A 22,843-nucleotide genomic window follows, 5' to 3' on the forward strand; every position below is an offset into this window, starting at 1 on the left:
AAAATGTCCAACAGTGTTGTAATGAATCTGATTCCAATTACTCAATGAAATATATGCAACAAAACTAATATTTCTATAATATTTCAAATAATTAATTTATTTCAATACATGACATAGTTTTAAAGCTTTATAAAATGCACAAAAACTTCATATATCATTTTTAGTATCCCAAACATTCAATTTTACTTTCAAAATTTAAAGATTACTTCGCATTTCCCATCACTTTCTTTTCTTTAATACTGAGAGGAATCTTGCGTTCCCTTAATGGCGGTTTGTTCGCTTTCTTTGGAACTAATATTGTGAGCATTCCATTTGGACTGAGCGAACAATTGACAGTCTCAGCATCGCAAGTGTCTGGCAACATATACCGACGGGTGAACTCTCTGGCCACAAATCCATGTTCATCGCTTTTTTCTTCATGCTTGCCGTGGATCACAACATATTTATCAGCAATCTTCACCTCTAACTCTTCTGGTTTGAACTGGCTGACATTCAAATCTATTTGAAACTTGTCTTTATCGTTTTTAACTTCAGATTTTCCTGAATCAGCAATATTGATTTGCCTTCGGCATCTTCCGTTTTGACCCCCTACTGGGAGCAGTTCATCTTCGAATAAGTTAACTCCGAATAATTGGTCCATGATACGTTCAGGATAGTCAAATATATCCCACCAGTTGCCTTCCAAAATTCGTGGCACAATTTCACGAGAAAGATCTTTTCTCGACATCTTTGATTTTCCGCCAAAAGACTTCTTATAAAAACGTGGCAATATAATGAACGGTTTTAAAATCTTTAGTCGATATTTGTTAGCAGTATTTCAAATAAAACTAGCCAACGCTTCTTGAAATATTTGTTTTGAATTAGTCTACTTTTTTCCACTACAAATTTTTTAAATTTTATTCTCAATTCAATTTTTTTTTCAAAATACTGAAATTGCACAAAATTCTGTTGTGATTTCTGCTGCCAGATTACTCAATTCTGCTATCATCACTTGCAGCTGATTTCATCTGCTTATAAATGTCTGATTTTTTCTATCTATTATCAATGATCAAGCAATAGATGACAAAAATTTTGAAACACCAACGTTTACTTATTTCAACAGCATACTACAGGCGATATAAGCTGTTAAAGTTATTCCTTTTTAAGATGAGAAGGTTTGCAAAAAGAATATTGATATTCAAAACAATTATTAAAATAAAAAATGATATCTGCTATTGCAAATTTCAAGTTATGTGAAAACACAGCATGAGAGAGAATTTTCGTAGCTTCACTCTACGGTCTCTCCAAATGGCTGTAATTCTCCGCTGTCTCCTCGCTTTAGCTGTATCCAGCTGCCGATACGCTACTATACGAATGGTTACTCCTCACATGAATCGATACTGCTCTCAGAATAAATACCTGGACTCGGCGCACAGCTCAGTTTATCAATAGTTTGGGCTTCACACAACGCTTGCACTTCGCTGGACTAATCTAACTTTTCTGCCGTTACTTCGCTATCCTCTCGATGACTCGATACAAGATCCCGACTTCGTTGATCCCCGACTACGATTCACATCACGATTGATTACGGCCTGAGACTAAAGGCTTTTTATAGTTCGCGGAGGCGGGTCAGAAGGTCTTGAACCAATCAGGCTTATCTCGATTACCAATGGCTCAAATGCTAAAATTCTCAATGTTTCCAGAAATATCTATTTTGTCATCAAATCGCGAAATGGTCGCCAAGTTTGTAGCAAAGCTTTAAGATCAGTGACGCAGTCACACCCACATGGCTGATCGTAAAACGGTCTTTCCAGTGATTCAACTAAATGTGCTGGGAAACAACTTTATATGTTTGTAACAATATGTATAATATCAGACGTGAACATCTTTTTATCAGGGTCTCTTTTTATTTATTTTATAAATTGTGTAAATTATTAGAAATTAGAAAGTTGATGAATATTTATTAAAAAAAAAGTTCAGAATAAATACATTTTTGACAGTTAGATATCAATTAACATGTATTATATAGTTTGCAAATAATTCAATGGGAATAGACAAAAGCATAATTTCTTAAAATAAAAAAATGAATACTAAAATATTAATAATAATTATTTCTGTTCACATGACCTGTTTTTTTTTCTAATTATTAGATAACTAATTATATTTTACAATAAATTTTAAAACTTTAGTTCTCTCCTAATATTGCTCTCCTACCAGTAATTAAATAATGATACCAAATTATGAATACAGTTCACATTTGCAAATGCATTAAAAATTATGCATCGAACGAAAAATACAAACAAAATGTTACTTGAAAATTAGTTTATAAACTCATTCTCTCATAAATGCTTTCAGAAAAGAAATCTAGTGTAAGGGTGCCAAAGATGCCAAGTAGCCAAAGTAAAAACTCAAAATTATTGACAATATAAGCAATACTGTAAATCAGTTGCAGTTGGCAATAACTGCTTTTTAAAATTAGAGTTATGAATTCATGGATCCGAATTGTTTAAGATTGTCTTTTGAGTATTTATTTTCCGCTATTGCTCGTTTCCTCTGAAATAAAGAATTTTTGCAAACCGTCTGCGTGATCTGCTCTTCGAAAAAATAAAATTGGTAATATTTCTAAAATTGATGATATTTCTGACAGTCCCATTCAACTATTGTTCCTTAAACAACGATAGACAATCGACAGTATCGAATTTCTGAAATATGGACTTCTTCAAAACTATCGATATTTTTCTCTCGGAAAGTATTAGACGCATTTTCAATCGATAATTTTTAAATTTTCTATACAGCAATACTATGAACTGTTCGCAGCATTGTAGCTATCTAACAGAGATCATGTATTCTGATTATGGAATGCTGTAGCTTATTGATTATTGAAACAGTTTTCTATAATTTTATTTTTTTTCTTAATTCCTGATGCAATTTTAGTCAATAATTTTCAAATTATCGACAGTAGGCCCAAAACAATGCAACATACAATAGGTCGTGCTATAGGTCAAAGCTGAATTCATTGAAATGATACTGTAGTAAATCGTATATGTATATTTGTGTTTATAAATAGCATATGCATAGATGGAATAAATTCAATGTACTAAATAGGTATTTGAGAACATATTCGTGTGTGTGTGTTCGTGCTTGTTCGTCCATTGATATATATGAAATATTCGTCCATATGTTTGAAACATACTTGTATTTATATGTTATATTTAGATAAAGTACTAAATACTTATACATATAAACTTACAATAGAATGAAGTATATTCTCTCTTCGAACGAACGTCTGTAATATTCAATTCACGTGCGTGTAAAACAACGTAGTACTTATATACGCAACAAATATATATGTAAGAATGTGTATAACGTATTAAATACTTTACACTTACTTACACCGAAATATGTAACTATTTGCAAATCGATGTTTGTACAACAGACGAATTCATAAATGTAAATTTCAATACTTATATGCATTAAATATTTCACGTAGAAAGGTATATACGTACATATGTATGTAGCTTACTGTATACGGGCATACGTTGTATAGGTATTCATAATATCACATTTTATGTATATTTTTATTTAATTTTACTTTTGTTGTACATGAATTTGTACTTCTACATGCGTGTGAAACATACTAAATATATGTATATATGTGCATCAGTACATACATATTTATGCGTCTGCAGCACTAGTTAAGTGTGTTTGTAATTTATTAGGTATAGCTCTGTGCACATATGTTCAATCGCACGTACATATTTATGTAGCACGTTGCTGACAAGCTTGTCGCCGCTAAAAAGCTGTTACCGCCATGTCAAAATTGTAAGTTAAACTGCAAGGAGAAAATTGACGAGAGCCAAAGACAAGAAATGTTTACAACCTTTTGGGCCCTTGGAGACTTGCAGCGTCAACGTCAATACGTCAAAGATTGTATGCAAATAGTAGCGCCAAAAGTAGAAAGGGTCACTTTGAATGCGACACGTATTAGAGGTAAAAACCAAGGATATTATGTGATCCATAAAGGTGAAAGATTCAGAGTCTGTAAGTATTTCTTCAAAAACACATTCAACATAACAGACAGGTTCATCAGAACAGTCATTGAAAAAATAGACAACGAAACAAATATTCTAAAAACAGATCAAAGGGGAAAACACCAGAAGCATAACAAAATAGAAGTTACTTTGGTGGAAAGTGTTCATAAACATATCAATTCCATCCCAAAAATCCCTAGCCACTACTGCCGACAAGACACTTCACGAGTTTACATCGAAGGGGGAAAGTCTATCGCAGATTTGCATAGAGACTACAAGAAGGAACGAGAAATAGAAGGAAAAAAATGTGCTACTTACGACCAATATTTCCAAATATTTAAGACGTATAATATTAGCTTTTTTTCAACCAAAAAAAGACCAATGTTCACTTTGCCGACAATACGAAAACTCTCCAAAATCGGATGCATTAACTGAGAAGTATGAGCAGCATATCATAGAGAAAGATCTTTCTCGAATGGAGAAGCAGGCAGACAAAGAAAACTCGGACGCTGAAACTGCTGTTGCTGTGTATGATTTACAAGTGGTTCTTTCGGTTCCGAACTGTTTGGTGTCAGACTTTTATTACCTGTCTAAGGTGACTTCATACAACTTTACTATATTTAACATTAAAAAAGATGAAGTGTTCTGTTACTTCTGGAACGAAACACAGGGACACCGTGGCCCAGTAGAAATCGGAACGTCCGTCTGGAAGTATCTCTCTTACCTTGATGCACAGGGGTCAGTGAAAAATGTCATCTTTTACAGCGACAACTGTTCTGGACAACAAAAAAACCAATACTTAATGTCTATGTATCTCCAAGCAATTAATAAAATGAACTTCGATTCAATCACACACAAATATCTTGTCACAGGGCATACTCAAAATGAAGGTGATAACGTACATAGCCAAATTGAAAAATCGGTCAATCACTTTTTGCGTGGACAACCCGGCATATTTTCACCAGTTCAATACTCAACAATAATCAGTATGACAAAAAAAAAAAAAAAGGAACGCCATACAAACTTGTTGAGATGATGTACTCCGATTTCCTAAATATTAGGGATACGGGCATCCCTATCCCAGCAATTTCAGAAATGAGCGTCATTATGTTTAAAAAGAGTGAGCCCTTGAAGATTTATGGAAAAAGGTCTTACGGGGATGCGCAGTTCCAAATCGTAGTAGATTTAGAAATGAAGAAAACTCGAAAGTCTGGGAGTCCAACATTTCCTGATTATGAGCAGGCATACCCAACTCCATTCAAGGTGGCAAAAAAAAACAAAGGAGAAGCTACTGGGTGTGTTAAAAAATGGCCTTATTCCTCGACAGTTTTCCGATTTTTATAACAGTTTGTAACTAGTTTGTACCTACTTTATTTCCATATTAAAGCGTTTCAAATGAATTATTTTTATTTTATTTCCAATTAATTAAATAATAACTTACCTTATTGTTGCCTAGAATTATCTTCAGTATTTAATAATAATACTTACGTAACAACGGCATATCTTCATTTCTTTCTTAAATAGTAATATTTTAGGCATTTTTTCTTTGCCTGTATAAGTAGTTCAGTAAAAAACAATTATTTTACCACCAAAATATTTCGCTGTGGCTAATAATATATTCGGGAATAATTTATTCGATTGTGCAAAAACTTTGAAACGCTCTCCTGAAAAGTAGTGTTTTGCACATATGCCACTGTTCATTTCAAGCAGCGATATGGTAAAATGTTATTAAGAAATATATATATATATATATATATATATATATCTTCGCGGTAATGCCTTCTTACAAAAGTGCGCTAATGAATTTCGCATAGTAATCAACACCACTGCTCAAAATTATACTCATTTCCTGAAAGAGGTATGCTTAAATTGTTTTCATCAATTTCTAATCAATCCCTCGATTATAATATTCATAGTGAAACAAAAATTCAAGTTATTGATTGCATGGTTGATGTACAATGGCAATTGATGATGTACAATATTTGTACAACGTTTCTATGATGTACAATATTTCTGTACCACGGACAGGTTTTCTGGAGAATTACGGAAAAAATGTATAAATCTGAAGTTCTCAGCATAATTTTGATCATTCTGTGTGCAATGTTTTAGGCTATGTCTAAAAGTAAAAGGTGTCTAAAAAAATGCACCTTAGAATGTTGCTACTTGTTCGTTTCCATATGACTGGTTGATTGGAATTTTTATCACCAGTGAAATAGATCTGTCATTAAAAGCATTATAAATATGCAAGGAATATTTTAACTACATTTGACATAATATGCGATGTTTTTGAACTAATTGAAAGTAGTAAAACTGAAATTTGGATCTCAATCAATCTAGGATTCAGTTCAACAATTTAAAATTAGGAAAATAAGTCTTAGCCGTATATTAAGTCATGAACAGAAATTAGTTATTCAAATCCTTAGTACTTAATATGAATATATTATTCAGCAAAAATAATAATTTTTTAAATAATACACTAATCAGTATTTATACATTCAATAACTTTCAGAAATAAAAGACTTGTTTCCTCTGAGAATAAATATTTCTAGGAAAAGATTTTCATTGTTTACGGCCCAAGATGCAACTACAATTAAAGAATTTTTGCATAATTGTTGTTTTCGCGCCAGTGACAAAATTACGAATACGAATATATCAACTTATCAAAATTTTATGTACAAATTATTTTTAAAGAGATAATACAATAATACAATATTATTTATAATAAATTCAGATGAGAGATTAATGTTATTATACAAGAAAAAAAACTGAATATTCATTATATAAATGAATGTTTTCAATAAAATGTTTCAGAAGCAAATGTGAGGACGAAACATTTTTTTTTTTAAAAATGACTATATCAAAGATTTAGTCCCAAGTAAACATGTGATTATTAACGGAATTCAAGTAAATAATTAACTTCAGGTATGGTTCACAATCAGCATATCAAGAAGTTATAACTGATTGTAGAGAATAAATTTCTTCCCGCAAGAATTAATGAATTATAACAATCTAATGCAAAATGATAATTACAAGTATCTACTTTTACAAGTATCTAATTTTTATTCGAGATATCATAAATGCAATTTAAATATTTCTTTACAAGCTTTACTTTTTTTCTTTGTTAAAAAAATCGGTTTGGATTTTGTATGATGGTGTAAGATATTCATTCAGTACAATTTTAAAGCGCAATATCCAGCGACTTCGAGAAAATAGCCCTCAAACTCTGAACATCAGCTTGTGTTTTGAGATCCTGATACGCAATCGGGAGAGGTATCGGCTGTGCGTCTGCGAGACCAGTTTTCTATCCTGGATTCCCCCTCCCCCTTTCTTTTCCATTTCCTTCCAAAAATATTTCACAATTTCAAATAATTTTAATAAATATACTTTTAATTTTTAATGCATATAAAGTGTTCATTCTTTTAACTCTTGAATTATAATTTAATTTTTGAAAAAAAATTAGATGTTTTAGAAAATTTAGGTGTGTTTTTTAAATGAAAAAAATATTTAAATTGAACTAATAACTTCCAGATATTTCAATTTAATATATTTCCAATTTTAATATTATTTATTTTAATTTAATGTATTTTTTAATTTTTTTTTTTTTTTTGCAAAGATAAAACTTTTATTTCCATAATACTTGAATTATAATTTAATTTTTAAAAGAAAAATAATTATAAAATTAAATGCATTTTTAAAAATGTTCAAAATTATTTAAATGATCAATTTATCGATAATTTCAGCCAATATGTTAATTTATTTTTTCACAGGTTATTGTACTTTAATATTTTCGTGAGTGAACCATTTAAATGTAAACTGCTATTATACTAAATCTCATCCCGAACTGAATTTTCAACCTCGTCCCTTAAATCCAGTGAAACCTTTGGCTGCTAATTCTTTAAAATCACTATTTAGATGCGATGTTTGCAAATAAATTCAAACACTTTTTAAAGAAAGTGAATTGTTACTATATATTACACGATAATAATATAATATCGTAAAAATCTATAATCGTAAAATTAACTCTAAACTACGAAAAAAGCGGGATGCAACAGAAAATTGACTGATTGCCAATCTGCGGAAATCGTGGTATCTTAAATCTAAACCATCCAGAAGTAACACATTGTATCATTTTGTATATTGAATTTGTATAGATAGAATTAGGTTTAAAACACAGATATATTTTAATTCGTCACTCGTTTAAAAATTAATCTTCAATCCAAAGAAAAAAAAATGTAAAAAGAAATATTCACTTAGTTATCAAACGTTTAACTATCATTGTAATGGTTTTTCAGATTGGAATAAATACCTCGTACAATAGGCCTTGTGACTAAAATTCAAACAATGATAAAAAATAACAATAATTTCCACTTATATCACAACTGGAGGAAATCCTTTAGGATCAAGTTAATATAGTTTTTTCTAAAATGGTATGAGACCTATGAGCGGTCAGTGGAACAATACGTTCTGTGAACCTATAGGTTTCATGAACCATAGAATGTATAGTAGTATTCAAAGGTGCAATACAATACAGTTTTAACTTCTATAACTCATTTTTGGTTTGAATGGAAAAATTAAGAGTTCGCTTAAAATAAAATTAGTTTAACTATCATATACTCACACTAATAACATTTCTCAACAATCAAAAAAAAAATATAAAGCAACATTAATTTTGAAATAATCACACTAATAACATTTCTCAATAATAAAAAAATTTATAAAGCAACATTAATTTTGCAATAATTACTTCTCAATGGTGAAATCAGTAAATGCATTTATTCAGTTCAATTAGTATTTTTTCTAAAAGGAACTTAACTAAGCTATCGGTAGATTGTAATATGTATGTTAACTATCATGTATTCACACTAATAACATTTCTCAATAATCAAAAAAAAAATGTATAAAGCGACATTAATTTTGCAATAATTATTTTCATTGGTGAAATCTATAAATGCATTTATTCAATTCAATTAGTATTTTTTCTAAAGGAAGCTTAACTAAGCTATCGGTAGATTGTAATATGTATGTTAACTATCATATATTCACACTAATAACATTTCTCAATAATCAAAAAAAAAATGTATAAAGCGACATTAATTTTGCAATAATTACTTTTCATTGGTGAAATCTATAAATGCATTTATTCAATACAATTAGTATTTTTTCTAAAGGAAGCTTAACTAAGCTATCGGTAGATTGTAATATGTATGTTAACTATCATATATTCACACTAATAACATTTCTCAATAATCAAAAAAAAATGTATAAAGCGACATTAATTTTGCAATAATTACTTTTCATTGGTGAAATCTATAAATGCATTTATTCAATTCAATTAGTATTTTTTCTAAAGGAAGCTTAACTAAGCTATCGGTAGATTGTAATATGTATGTTAACTATCATGTATTCACACTAATAACATTTCTCAATAATCAAAAAAAAATGTATAAAGCGACATTAATTTTGCAATAATTATTTTCATTGGTGAAATCTATAAATGCATTTATTCAATTCAATTAGTATTTTTTCTAAAGGAAGCTTAACTAAGCTATCGGTAGATTGTAATATGTATGTTAACTATCATGTATTCACACTAATAACATTTCTCAATAATCAAAAAAAAAAAATGTATAAAGCGACATTAATTTTGCAATAATTACTTTTCATTGGTGAAATCTATAAATGCATTTATTCAATTCAATTAGTATTTTTTCTAAAGGAAGCTTAACTAAGCTATCTGTAGATTGTAATATGTATGTTAACTATCATGTATTCACACTAATAACATTTCTCAATAATCAAAAAAAAATGTATAAAGCGACATTAATTTTGCAATAATTACTTTTCATTGGTGAAATCTATAAATGCATTTATTCAATTCAATTAGTATTTTTTCTAAAGGAAGCTTAACTAAGCTATCGGTAGATTGTAATATGTATGTTAACTATCATATATTCACACTAATAACATTTCTCAATAATCAAAAAAAATGTATAAAGCGACATTAATTTTGCAATAATTACTTTTCATTGGTGAAATCTATAAACGCATTTATTCAATTCAATTAGTATTTTTTCTAAAGGAAGCTTAACTAAGCTATCGGTAGATTGTAATATGCATGTTAACTATCATGTATTCACACTAATAACATTTCTCAATAATAAAAAAAAATGTATAAAGCGACATTAATTTTGCAATAATTACTTTTCATTGGTGAAATCAATAAATGCATTTATTCAATTCAATTAGTATTTTTTCTAAAGGAAGCTTAACTAAGCTATCGGTAGATTGTAATATGTATGTTAACTATCATATATTCACACTAATAACATTTCTCAATAATCAAAAAAAAATGTATAAAGCGACATTAATTTTGCAATAATTACTTTTCATTGGTGAAATCTATAAATGCATTTATTCAATTCAATTAGTATTTTTTCTAAAGGAAGCTTAACTAAGCTATCGGTAGATTGTAATATGTATGTTAACTATCATGTATTCACACTAATAACATTTCTCAATAATCAAAAAAAAAAAATGTATAAAGCGACATTAATTTTGCAATAATTATTTTCATTGGTGAAATCTATAAATGCATTTATTCAATTCAATTAGTATTTTTTCTAAAGGAAGCTTAACTAAGCTATCGGTAGATTGTAATATGTATGTTAACTATCATATATTCACACTAATAACATTTCTCAATAATCAAAAAAAAATGTATAAAGCGACATTAATTTTGCAATAATTACTTTTCATTGGTGAAATCTATAAATGCATTTATTCAATTCAATTAGTATTTTTTCTAAAGGAAGCTTAACTAAGCTATCGGTAGATTGTAATATGTATGTTAACTATCATATATTCACACTAATAACATTTCTCAATAATCAAAAAAAAATGTATAAAGCGACATTAATTTTGCAATAATTACTTTTCATTGGTGAAATCTATAAATGCATTTATTCAATTCAATTAGTATTTTTTCTAAAGGAAGCTTAACTAAGCTATCGGTAGATTGTAATATGTATGTTAACTATCATGTATTCACACTAATAACATTTCTCAATAATCAAAAAAAAAATGTATAAAGCGACATTAATTTTGCAATAATTATTTTCATTGGTGAAATCTATAAATGCATTTATTCAATTCAATTAGTATTTTTTCTAAAGGAAGCTTAACTAAGCTATCGGTAGACTGTAATAAATATACAAATTTCCGAATTTTTTTTCATCGCACACAGTGAAATATTTCAAGATGCAATCAGTCAAAGGAACAACCCTCTCAAATCCCATACTTTCTATTAATGACGCAAAATAAAAATCTAAATCGGAGGAAAAATTTTTACTAACTAGATCTTTTTCAGCAAGGTGCAATTATTGCAAGATGAAAGCTCAAGTGATAATTACCTAGGATAGTGCATAATGTATTGAATTCAATATATAACGATATGCAGTATTAATAAAATTATATATATATATATATATATATATATATATATATATATATATATATATATATATATATATATATATATATATATATATAAATTAATGGCTCCCTTAATTGTGAAATCTTAAATGCATTTCATTCTTTCAACACATTTTTAATATAAGCTTTATTTTACTTTTATTTCTACAAAATTAATTAATTTATAAAAAAATTCTACAAAAATTCAAATGTATTTTTTTTCAGCTTATCTTTAAAGTTTGTCAGAAGTCCTGATTTTACTATAAAACGATTTTAAGCGTGAATGCCCTAAGTCGAATAAAAGCCAAGCACAGTTCTTAAGCATCATAATCCATACAAATTTTATATAATATGTACTTACATTTATCCCGGTTGGTAGGGCGTTGGATTCGTTTTCCTAGGGTTGTGAGTTCAAACACCGCCGGATGAAGATTCTTTCTGTATATGTCGGCTGGGGCATATACGTACAAATCTGTCGTAGCCACTAAGTCCTCCAAGTCGAGACATAGCACAGGATATTCTAGATCAGAGGCGATCATTCGCTGATTCAGGTCTAAATTACGATCTGTGTATGAATGAAGTCCGTCCCGTCAATAGGATGATGTATGACTAGCTCAGACGCACTCTTGGCCCAAGATGGTACTACTGAAACGAGAGACGCTAATTCTCGGTTTAAATCAGGCTTGTCTATGACAGTACCACTAGTAACACAAACACTGATGTATTCCACAGGCAACACCAACACTTATGTTATCAAAAAGAAATTCTTCCTATACTATAGCAAATGATAATAGGTATAAAACAGAACAAATTAGTTCACGACTATTCAATGACGTTATTTCAATGTTCTGAAATATTAGAATAAAATTTAGAATCGGATCAAACTAATCGCAACGGAAGTAACAGTCTAAACTCTTCAGAATGCGAGTTGCGTTGACGGGGCGCATAGCTCAGGTAGGGGCTCATCCCTGGTAACAGTTAGGTGCAGAGAATCTGTTGGCTTGACCGTCTTCGTCGAGTTCTGAAAGCGTAATGGATTAGTTCAGAGAGTATAAGGCCAGTATGGAGGGGCAAACGATAAACATTCGAATGATCTTGCCTTTTATGGTTTTGCAAACGCAGGTGTTTTTTTTTCTTTCTAGCCATTTCCATATTGTTTGAGTGTGAAAACAAACCTCGGGAAATGGCAAAACGATGTCAAGCGGCAATTTTCCCGTAAGCACTTGTATTCTTTATGTAAAAAGTCAGCTGCTTTTCAGTTTTGAAGTTGGGCACGGCAAGATACTGAAGACAGAACACTCTGCAGTCCCTCATTAGTCCACAGTCCAGAGTTATTAGTTCTGCGTTTTTTTATTCAGAGTTTCGAATGCTTAAGTTATTTGAACATTGATAATTTATGGTTATACATCCAATTACTGTTTGAAAATCAAATGTTACTAGCTGAGGAGGGAAAGGATGTTATCGAAGATCATCTCCACGTGCGATGTATTTTGTGCACACACGTTTACATTCGAGGTCAGAGCTTTCCAAGTTTTCATTCAAACTTAAAATCCTTAAAAATATAAGTTAAGTTACAACAATGTTATTAGTAGAAGTACAACAGAAGAAGTACAACAATTAACAAGAATTAGTTGTTAACAAGAACAATCAACAAGAATTAGTACAACATTTAAGTTAAGTAGAAGTTACAACAATGAAACCAATTAAAATAATTATTGCCAAAGGAAAAAAAATCAATTATTCACATTTTTAGAATCAATTGTCGAAATAATAAATCTTCTACGCCTCATAAGATCATGTATTCCAATAATAAAAATTACAAACTTATTAAAAGTCAAAATAAATATAATTCATTTGATAGCAAGAATGCATACATATATTTAAGTTATACTCATTTAATCCAAGTAGAAAGTTGGACCATTTGTCTGTAAAAATATGTTCGAATCGAGCCATATCAAAAATCGAGTATCATGGAGTGAATTGATTTCAGAGACCAAATCGTTTCAATATTTGAAACCATTCATTAATCCCAAATGTATTCCATCGAAAAAAAAAGAAAAAAACCTTGAAAAATGCATTAAAGGCTGCTACATGCTGGGAGCGAAATTAAAGATGAAATATTTTAAGGATACAGAAATACAATCTTGTATTATTTGTACAAGTTTTTTCATGTACAAATAGTACAAGAGATATTCAAATAAATTAAAAACTAAATTATCATCAAAACAAATTTTATTACAAAGACGGAAGGAGAAAAAACTAAAACAAATCATTCATAAATATTAAATTTTTCCACGACGATATTTATAAAATTTTTAAAGATTTTTTTATGAAATTAATAAAAAAATATACTCATATTTGATAAACTTTATAGGCTTCAAAATTTCATTAATTTTAATAATTATTTTGTATATTAGCTAAAAGAAATCAAATACCTTATTTATCTATATATTCTCAACATAAATTTTTTTGATAAATAATAATTTTTTTTGTAAAATTTTGATTAAGTAGAACAATGTATAAGGATTTTAAGAATTTGCAAGATCACTCTTTCTTATTAGAATCAGAAATGAAGCAGTGAACAACATTTTAAAGCAATCATGATTTTGGCACCTTTCCATTATTCAAAGACATTGAAACAAACCAAAAAGAAATTTAGTGCCAAAAATACGAACCCAATTCTGTTTTTCTTCACAATAGTTATAAGTATTACAAAGTTACAATAGTTAAGTATTATTCAGGCTGTTATTTATCTGTTGATACATGTTTAGTTTAATTTAATTATATTAACATCTCGTTTTTTTAAAGCAACACTAGGGCTATTCTGGGACAGACCTCGCAATTTTGAACTGTGATCGGATGACGAGGACGACACCTGAGCTGGATTCCCCTTTCCAAACTTCCACACCACACCAGCGGAAGGACCTGTTAATTACATGATACGAAAATAAGGGAGAAAGAACCTCTAGGAAAAAGAGATCGTAAGAGATACACATTAACTGGTATTCTTTCTGCAGACTACTTGCCGTAAAAGTCATGATAAAAAGAATGCAATGGCCGATGCCGTCAAGTTAAACGAAGTTAGCATGCTATGAAGTTTCTGTTAGAAGTTAACATTTTTTTTATAATTTTTACATTATGATACGTGAATGAAAACGTATTATTTTACACTATGTAATGTTATTTACGTAACTTGAAAAAGAAGTTATTCATTAATCGTTAATTGACGGAAAAATTATTATTCAAAAGAAGAGTTTTTACTGTGAATTCAATATAATATCTTGAACGAAATAAATATTGTTTATCACGGAATGAACAAGAAAAATAATCTTATGAGCAAGAAGTCTCAAGTCGAAATGAATACAAAATTCAAAGGTATCGTCTGCATCCAAAATAAGAATGAATAGTTTGCTTATTATAGTACACTCCCGAGTATCCCACATAAGGTGGCGGAAGGACAGGCCGGAGTTCTATGAATTCATTTCTTTTGCCCACCAGTAGTACCACTTGTTCAATTTAGTTTAGTTATATTAACATTCCTTTTTTTAATGCAGGATCATTAGGCGCCGTTTCCATGTTGCCAATGCAACGACAAGCTTTAATCATTTAATGAATGTAAAAGAAAACTAGGCCGTATAGTCGCGAACCGGATACTCGATTACTGTATTGATATTTAAAGGCATATTATTCAGTTTATAAGATATGAAATGCATTCTAATATTTTCATATATCTACCTGCACAACTTAAGATTTAGGGCAAATAAATTTAATAACAATAACAGTTTTTATATATTATATAAGAATCAAAAAAATTGTTTATAATATGAACTCAAATTTCAGCTAAATTTACGAAATATTTATTTAAACCTTCTTTAACTGTAGTATTCTACAGTCAACCATTTCAACATGGATAGCGTTCACTTTGGTACATCTGTTTAATACGCAGTGTTCAGAGAATTAAAACTCATTATTTTTTTAACCGAAGGGGGAAATGGGGATCTTGAAAACAATATCAAAATTAATAGGAATTTAAAATTATGATTGATAACATTGTAAAAAATCTAAATGGATATTCTCCAAATCAAATTAAGAAAACTGACATTAAAGATTAATTGATGAAAGATGAAGACTCTTATTTTCAGAAGTACTGAATATATTTCAAGAAGACTAAGTTTTTATATAGATCGATATAATACTAAAAAAAAGGCGATTGAATTTGAGTGATTCCATCCTCATTTCTACATAATTTGGGGAGAAAAGTAATTGATTTAAAAAAATAAATAGATGCTGAGCGTGCGTGCTTCGACAAGCCGGAGTACAGGTTTTAAAAATAATTGATCTGAATGGTATGTAACTTTTAACTAAATAGATACTGTATCGATTTTACCAAAATGGAACATACTAACTGACATGTTTAATATTTTCAAATTATTTTTGTAATGATATGCAAGGCCTTTGAATTGCTTAATTTTAGCTTAAATGTTTAACCCCGGGGAGCACCTTGAAATGAAGATGAGATGCTTCCGGCAGGATGGTTGGATCTCGCCACCCTGGAGGATACACGAAAAGGTGGGGGTCTGGCTCCTTCCATCGATGACGGAACGTACTTCCTTAGGGAAGGGTTGTACCGTGGCTGTGGACTAAACAACAGTTCCCGTCAGTGTTTCTGTTGCTGCGGTCCGGTCCGGTCATTCAGTAATTATTTACCGTGTGTTTTCGGGCGTTTTGGAGAGTCTGTGATATGACTTAGCTTAAATGGTTAAATTATTTTTCCAATGAAATCAGTCAACAATGCATAAGAATATCAGGATTTCTATTTTTTATATAGTTTATATAGTTACAAAAAGTAGAGATACTTATTTTACAATATTAGAGTTCTAAGGTGATTTTTAACAATATAAAAAATCGGAAATGTTTAGACGTCAAATTATTTTTTGAATTTTGAATTCTTTTCCTTATTACACACACACAAAAAAAATCTTAATGGGAAATTCTTCTCCAGAAAATACCACACAATAAACTATTCTCAAATGAATAAAATATTTGGATTTTTTTTTTTTTAAATCTTAATGTAAAATGTCTCTTTATCTATGAAATAATCTTACTAACTATACCATTTTTTTCATAAACGTTTCATTTTAATCTACGAATAAATAAATATCATTAATTTTTAAATTTTTATAAAGGTAGTATACATACAGAATGTTCACTTACGGAAATATTAAAACGTAATAGCCAATCAGTTTCGAGAAAATGGCCCTCAAACTTTCTGCATAGCTTATAAACTAATAATGTCGTCGTTGCCGTGACGGGAGTAGTATAGAGGTTAAGACGTTTATTATTTATTTATTTATTTATTTTCTAATTTATTTCAAATTAATTTACGAGTTTACAAACAATTTTGATTAATATTTTTTTTCTCCTTTTTTAAATTCAAAAATAAATATTTATTATCCTAATCTGTCGATTACAATTTAATTTTTAGAAGAAATACAATTTTAAATATGAATACATTTTTTAAATATTATATAATATTTAAAAACAGTTTATAATAATTACTTAAAGGAAATTAACGATTTAAAGATGGTTTCACACATTAATAGAATATAAGTTATGAAAAACGTTTGTGAGCCATTTTCTCAAAATTGACTGGCTATTGAGCTATAATATTTTCATGAATGAACATTTTAAATGTATACTACCATTGCATTAAATCTCATCCCGAAGTGAATTTTCAACTTCATGCATGTAAGTATTATAATTGTTAAGTTTGAATCTTTTGTGTTAAAGCCGGACCTTTACAACACATAGGAGTTTTTGCAGAGAATGCTGAAGATAGATCATTTTCCACAACGTACAACTTAAAAAAATGCCAAACGATAAAACCCATCCTCGCAGCTGGTTAATTTATTTTAAAAAATACGACTAGGTATTTTCTTTTTATTGTACGCTATTTTCCAAAACAGGAAAAGAACAGGCAAAAACAGTTGTTCTTCCATCTTCTTTTAATTTAATCGAGAATATTAAAATTGAAACTCAAAATTTAAGAATAAAGTTTCACATTTTTTTGATGAAACAAATATAGTCTGTAATTTAAATATTTCAGAACATTTTTTTGAAACACGAATTCGAAAAAGATTATCTTCAAAAATAGCAGAATTTGAAGTCATCCGGTAGAGGAATTTATATCGATTTTTTTTTATCTCTGTAATTGTTACTGTTATTGTACAGATAGGAGGTAGATTTAAAATATTTCGTATTAATCACTGATATAAAAACTTTAGGAAAACATGAATTAGAAAAATGTTCCAAAAACTTTGAAAAGTTTTTATATCAAAGATGTAGATGAAAAACTAATTCCAGAAATTGGTTTACTATTGAATTGATTTTCAACAAAACAGATGTAAATAACCCACAAGATATATTGCAATATATACTAAATAATAATTATAATGAGTTAATTCGAAACGTTTTAACTGAGCCATAACTTTTCTTTTCGTTGCCAGTTACGATACCAAATACTGGGAAACCTTTCAGAAAATTATAATTAATAAAGAATTGTCTTCGGTCAAGCATGTGTACAGAATGCTTAAATGTACTTACTATACTAAAATTCAAAAAAGAAAATGCGAAAAATTGTTATTTTTGTGAAGTAATTAATAGCAAAACCAAAATCACGCATTAAATAAACATGCAATACAACTGTACGTTTGAGGGGGGGGGGATTGTACTTTGCAAAACATTTAGGGCCCCAAAAGGTTTCTTGCATCCAGCCCTCTTTATAGAGAAGGCCGGCCCTGCCCCAAGGACAGTTTATGAATAATGTACGTACTGTGCAGTTATAATCAAGAACAGCGGCAACAATTAAGATAAAAACAAAATTGACGGGACAATGAACAACCAACTTTTTCTGTCACAACTTGTATTTTGCACACGACTCGCAGCAGGATCGAAATACTCACCCACTTCTGATGCCTTGGCAATGTTGCGAATAGTAAAGTGGAAACCCGTCTTTTGAAGAATTACATATCAGGAATCAAAATCATATATGAATCCTATTTTAGATAAAAACATTTCCACAATTTGACATTAAAGGAATTCAATCTGAAGGAAGAAAATAAAGGAAACTCTCGACTTCGGTAGAGTAACAAATGAAAAGACAGAATTTTGAAAAACTTATTTCTTTAGTATTCGAATGTAAACTTTTGTCATCGATTCGAGTTTCAAAAATAGTATGTTTCATTTAAACATTCCATTTCGCAATAAACTCTCTTCTCAGGAAAATTTACATTTTATTTTTTCCTCGATATTCGGCTCAAACCAGAGACTGGTTAGGAATCGTATTCCTTATGAATTCTGGCCAAAGGATTTTTTTTACTAGAATACTTATATTAATTAAAATTTATTGAGAGAGTTGCAATGTTAAGAAATTATTGCAAACGATAAATAAAATGGTCAACTTATATTTAAAATAATTTAAATGTCAAAAATTTTCAAAACGTGGACAAACCACTTGATATAGAATTACTGAAGCTGGCTGAGATCTACTTTAAAAGGAGGAAAATTTTTCTTATTGCTTGAGTGATACAAAATAAGCACACACAAATTAAAGCCATTCAGTATGAAACTCTAAACATTTTTTTTAAATATTTAAAATTGGAGTCTCGTGTACAAATTCCCAACGTGCTTCGCTAGTGTGGTGTGGAAGTTTGGAGAAGGGGTATCAGGTCAGGTGTCGTCTTCGTCATCTGACAGCGGTTCAAAATTACGAGGCCCTTCCCAAAAAAGCCTCAGTTTTGCTTTTAAAAACGAGACGTTAATATAACTGAATTGAACCTTTTATTTCAAGATTAGCTGCCTTTGGTGTTTACATTGTGCGCCAATTTTATTGACTTTTTATACTGCTAAATTATTAATACGGAATGGAATATTAAAAAAAATAAATTTAATCTTGGTTCTCAATAAAACTTAAAAATATTAAAATAATTAAATCAATCTACTACAAATGTGTCTATACAACAAAGTGAAAGACGAAATGGAAATCTTGCTTGTGTAAATGTCTGAATGTAATTAATGTCCGAAAAAAACCCTATTTTTTTTTAATCTCAATTTTAACACTGGCAAAATAAACGATTGAATGTTTTGATGGAGAATATGAATTTCATAATAAAATTAAAATATGATTACAGAACTTGGTTTCAAATTGCATTTTAAAAATTTAATGAAAATGTAGAACAAAATTATACGGAATTTCATTAAAAAGATACATTTTTTTGAGTTTCAAGATAAAGCAGAAAAGATAATTGCGCAATTATTGTTTTGGAAGAAGCGAACATCAATTTCCATAGGCAAGTCTTAGTGATTTTAAATATGTCGATAGTAAAAAATCCCGAAGTGGCCAGAGGCCGTGGTCATGGCGTGGCATGAACATCACATGTTCATTCAGGTGACCCGCATTTCTGTTGTTTGAATTTCACTGACTTTTCCGTAACATTATCAGAGTTTTTAAAATTTTCCCTAATATTTTAAGGATGTTTCTATTATCTTCAGAAATATGTTGTCTTATTTTATTCTCTTTAATTATTGCACAATATATTTGAAAATTTTTTATACTATTTTAACTAAAATCAAAGTAAAATAAAATTTAATTCTAAAAAAAAATCCATCATTTTCACTTATTGAATTTCCAGTCTGCTTTAATTATGTAAGACCCTTCCTCTTTTATGCAAATATATATTAACCAAAATTAGAAGATACATGCCTTTCTAGACCAATTTTTAGCCAACCAGTCATATTTCAGAATAGTTTGTCAAATTTACAAACAAAAATTGTAATACAAAAACATATGCACATTGGCGGAGAGATTAAGAACGAAATGATTTGTTTCCTTTCAGTGGGGTCTCCCCTATCCATACTGTTTACCAACACGCCAATCAGACCTGAACAATAATTTTACTAACAGAAAAAAATTCATTTAAATTTGTAAATGAATTTTCTGCATCAAAATAAGAAAAATTTTTCAATGAAATCAAAATTGCATTGACTCTTAGCGTAAAGTGGATTTGAAGTGGTAAATTGGTCCTTATGAATTTTTTCCGTTATTACATAAAAAGAAATATGTTTTAGAGGTATAAATTTAAAAAAAAAGATAGTATGAATGAAATTTGTAAATTTTAGTAGCAAATAGCTTCTAATATCCCAACTGATATTGCTGAAAAAGATTGAAATAATTATGACGAAGTTACATCAATTGTATTAAGAGAATTCGAACAAACAACGGAAGAAGAAAAGAAAATTTTAGAAATGCTTCTAGATAGCGAAACTCATGTGCAATTCGCGTCACGCTTAATGACGAGTTTTGAATATTATTGGGATAACAGATTTCCAACTCGTAAAACATTTGATGATTTCAGATAAACTATTCCAAACACTAGACAAAGAAACAGTAACTCATATCATTATAATACAAAACCAAAAGTAATTTACACCTCTCGAATTAGGAAAAGAATGTTATCTACATTTTCCAAACTCAAAAACGAGACGATAAAAGGGAAACAAATTTAAACCGTCATCAAAAGTATTTTCCCACGAATTACCAATGTAGAATTGGGGGGGGGGGGGAATTCTACTCATGGTTCTGTTTGAGTGGAGTATGTCTTTCATTGCAACTAATCTAATGGTAAATCAAAATGTAGTTTTGTCTACTGTCAGATTTAATGAAAGGCAGATGTTCGGAATGGAGGGAGGGAGGTGCCTCTTGGATGGTTGTGTTCTCTCGTGAGTCATAATTATATGCAGCGGCTACAACTGAAAAGTCAAAAAATAAATAAATGTATTCCCTGCATTAATATTGTCTGGCTCTGGTATTTAATCGCAAAGTTACAGTAACTGTGGCTAATAAAAATAAGAGTTTCGAAAGAAATATTTCGATGTTAGTGGTATCAAAAATAACAGATTTAATACCAAATAAGATGATCGCTACGCGTGTAGATTCCAAAATCAATTGACCATGCGGATCCTAATTTTAATATTCCGGGAAATATATATTTTTTATTGTTGCTAAATACTTTTATGACACAATAAAGCCGGGGGGAGGGGGAAAGGAATCTGATGTTACAGGACTCTGGGTATATTTTAGTCGGTAGACTTTCAAGTTCAGATCAATTAAATTTTAATTATTGCTATTTATTATGTGATGTAGAAGAATTAAATTCAAACTTAAGAAAATTTTGGGACATTGAAGAAATAGGTTAATGAATTGCCTATAAGTAAAGAGAGTGCTGTGTGTGAGGAACATTATGCGCGAGCAGTGGAAGAGATGAGACTGGAAAATATACTGTCGTGATCAGAGCCGGCCTTCTATATGAAGAGGCGCGGGTTCAAGAAGCCATTTGGGGCGCTAATTTTTTTGTGAAGTAAAAAAAACAAAATTACAAACGCGAACGCATATTATTAATGCATGTTTATTTAATGCGTGATTTTTTTTTTTTTTTTTTGCTAATACATCAATTATTTCCGCAAAATTATAATTTTTTGCAATTTCTTTTTCGATGCTTAATATAGCAAGTGCATTTAAACGTTCTGAACACATGCTTGACCAAAGACAATTCTTTAGTAATATGAATTTGCTGAAAGAGCGCTCAACACTTGCTATAGTAACTAGCAACGTAAAGAAAAGTGTTAACACAGTTAATACATTTAGAAATAACTCATTATAATTATTAATTAGTATGTATTGCAATATGTCTTGTGCGTTATTTACATCTCTTTCATTCAAAATCAAATCCCGTAGCAAACAAATTTCCTGGATTAGGTTTTTATCTACATCTTTGTTATAAAACTTCACAACGTTTTTGGAACATTTCTCTAATTCATGTTTTTCTAAAGTTTTTATATCAATGATTAATTTGAAATCAGAAATAATATTTGGTATACTTTTAAATCTATGTTCTATTTGCACAATAACAGTATCAATTACAGTGTTAAAAAAAATAACACTTTAATTCCTCTAACATTTTTTTTTTTTTTTTATGTATAACTTCGTCTTTTGCCAAATGTTCTGAAGTGTTCAAATTACATGCTAGCACATTTGTTTCATCTAAAAATGTGTTAAATTTTGTTCTTAAATTTTGGATTTCAGTTTTAATTTCATTGATTAAATTGAAAGCCGAGTCAAGAACAATTGTTTTTGCTCAAAATAGTTTATTGATAGGGTGAATTTTATACAATATTGCAAACCATACTATGAAACATAATATAAATGGTATTTCTTGTATTGCATCAATAAACTTTTAGTTCGGATACCGCTATATTATCGTTACTTACATCAATAAATTCTGCTAGAGCCATTTTGTTCAAACTTT

At 29.5% G+C, this 22,843-nt stretch overlaps 1 protein-coding gene across 1 annotated transcript; it reads right to left on the minus strand.

The window, feature by feature from the left end:
* Nucleotides 1-202: 202 nt before the first annotated feature.
* Nucleotides 203-727, minus strand: LOC129987479 (alpha-crystallin A chain-like). The gene has a single exon (XM_056095457.1). The coding sequence runs from the start codon at nucleotides 725-727 to the stop codon at nucleotides 203-205; it is 525 nt and encodes a 174-aa protein (XP_055951432.1).
* Between the last annotated feature and the right edge of the window lie 22,116 nt (nucleotides 728-22,843).

This window comes from Argiope bruennichi, chromosome 10, assembly GCF_947563725.1.
Source record: "Argiope bruennichi chromosome 10, qqArgBrue1.1, whole genome shotgun sequence".
NCBI lineage: Eukaryota > Metazoa > Arthropoda > Arachnida > Araneae > Araneidae > Argiope > Argiope bruennichi.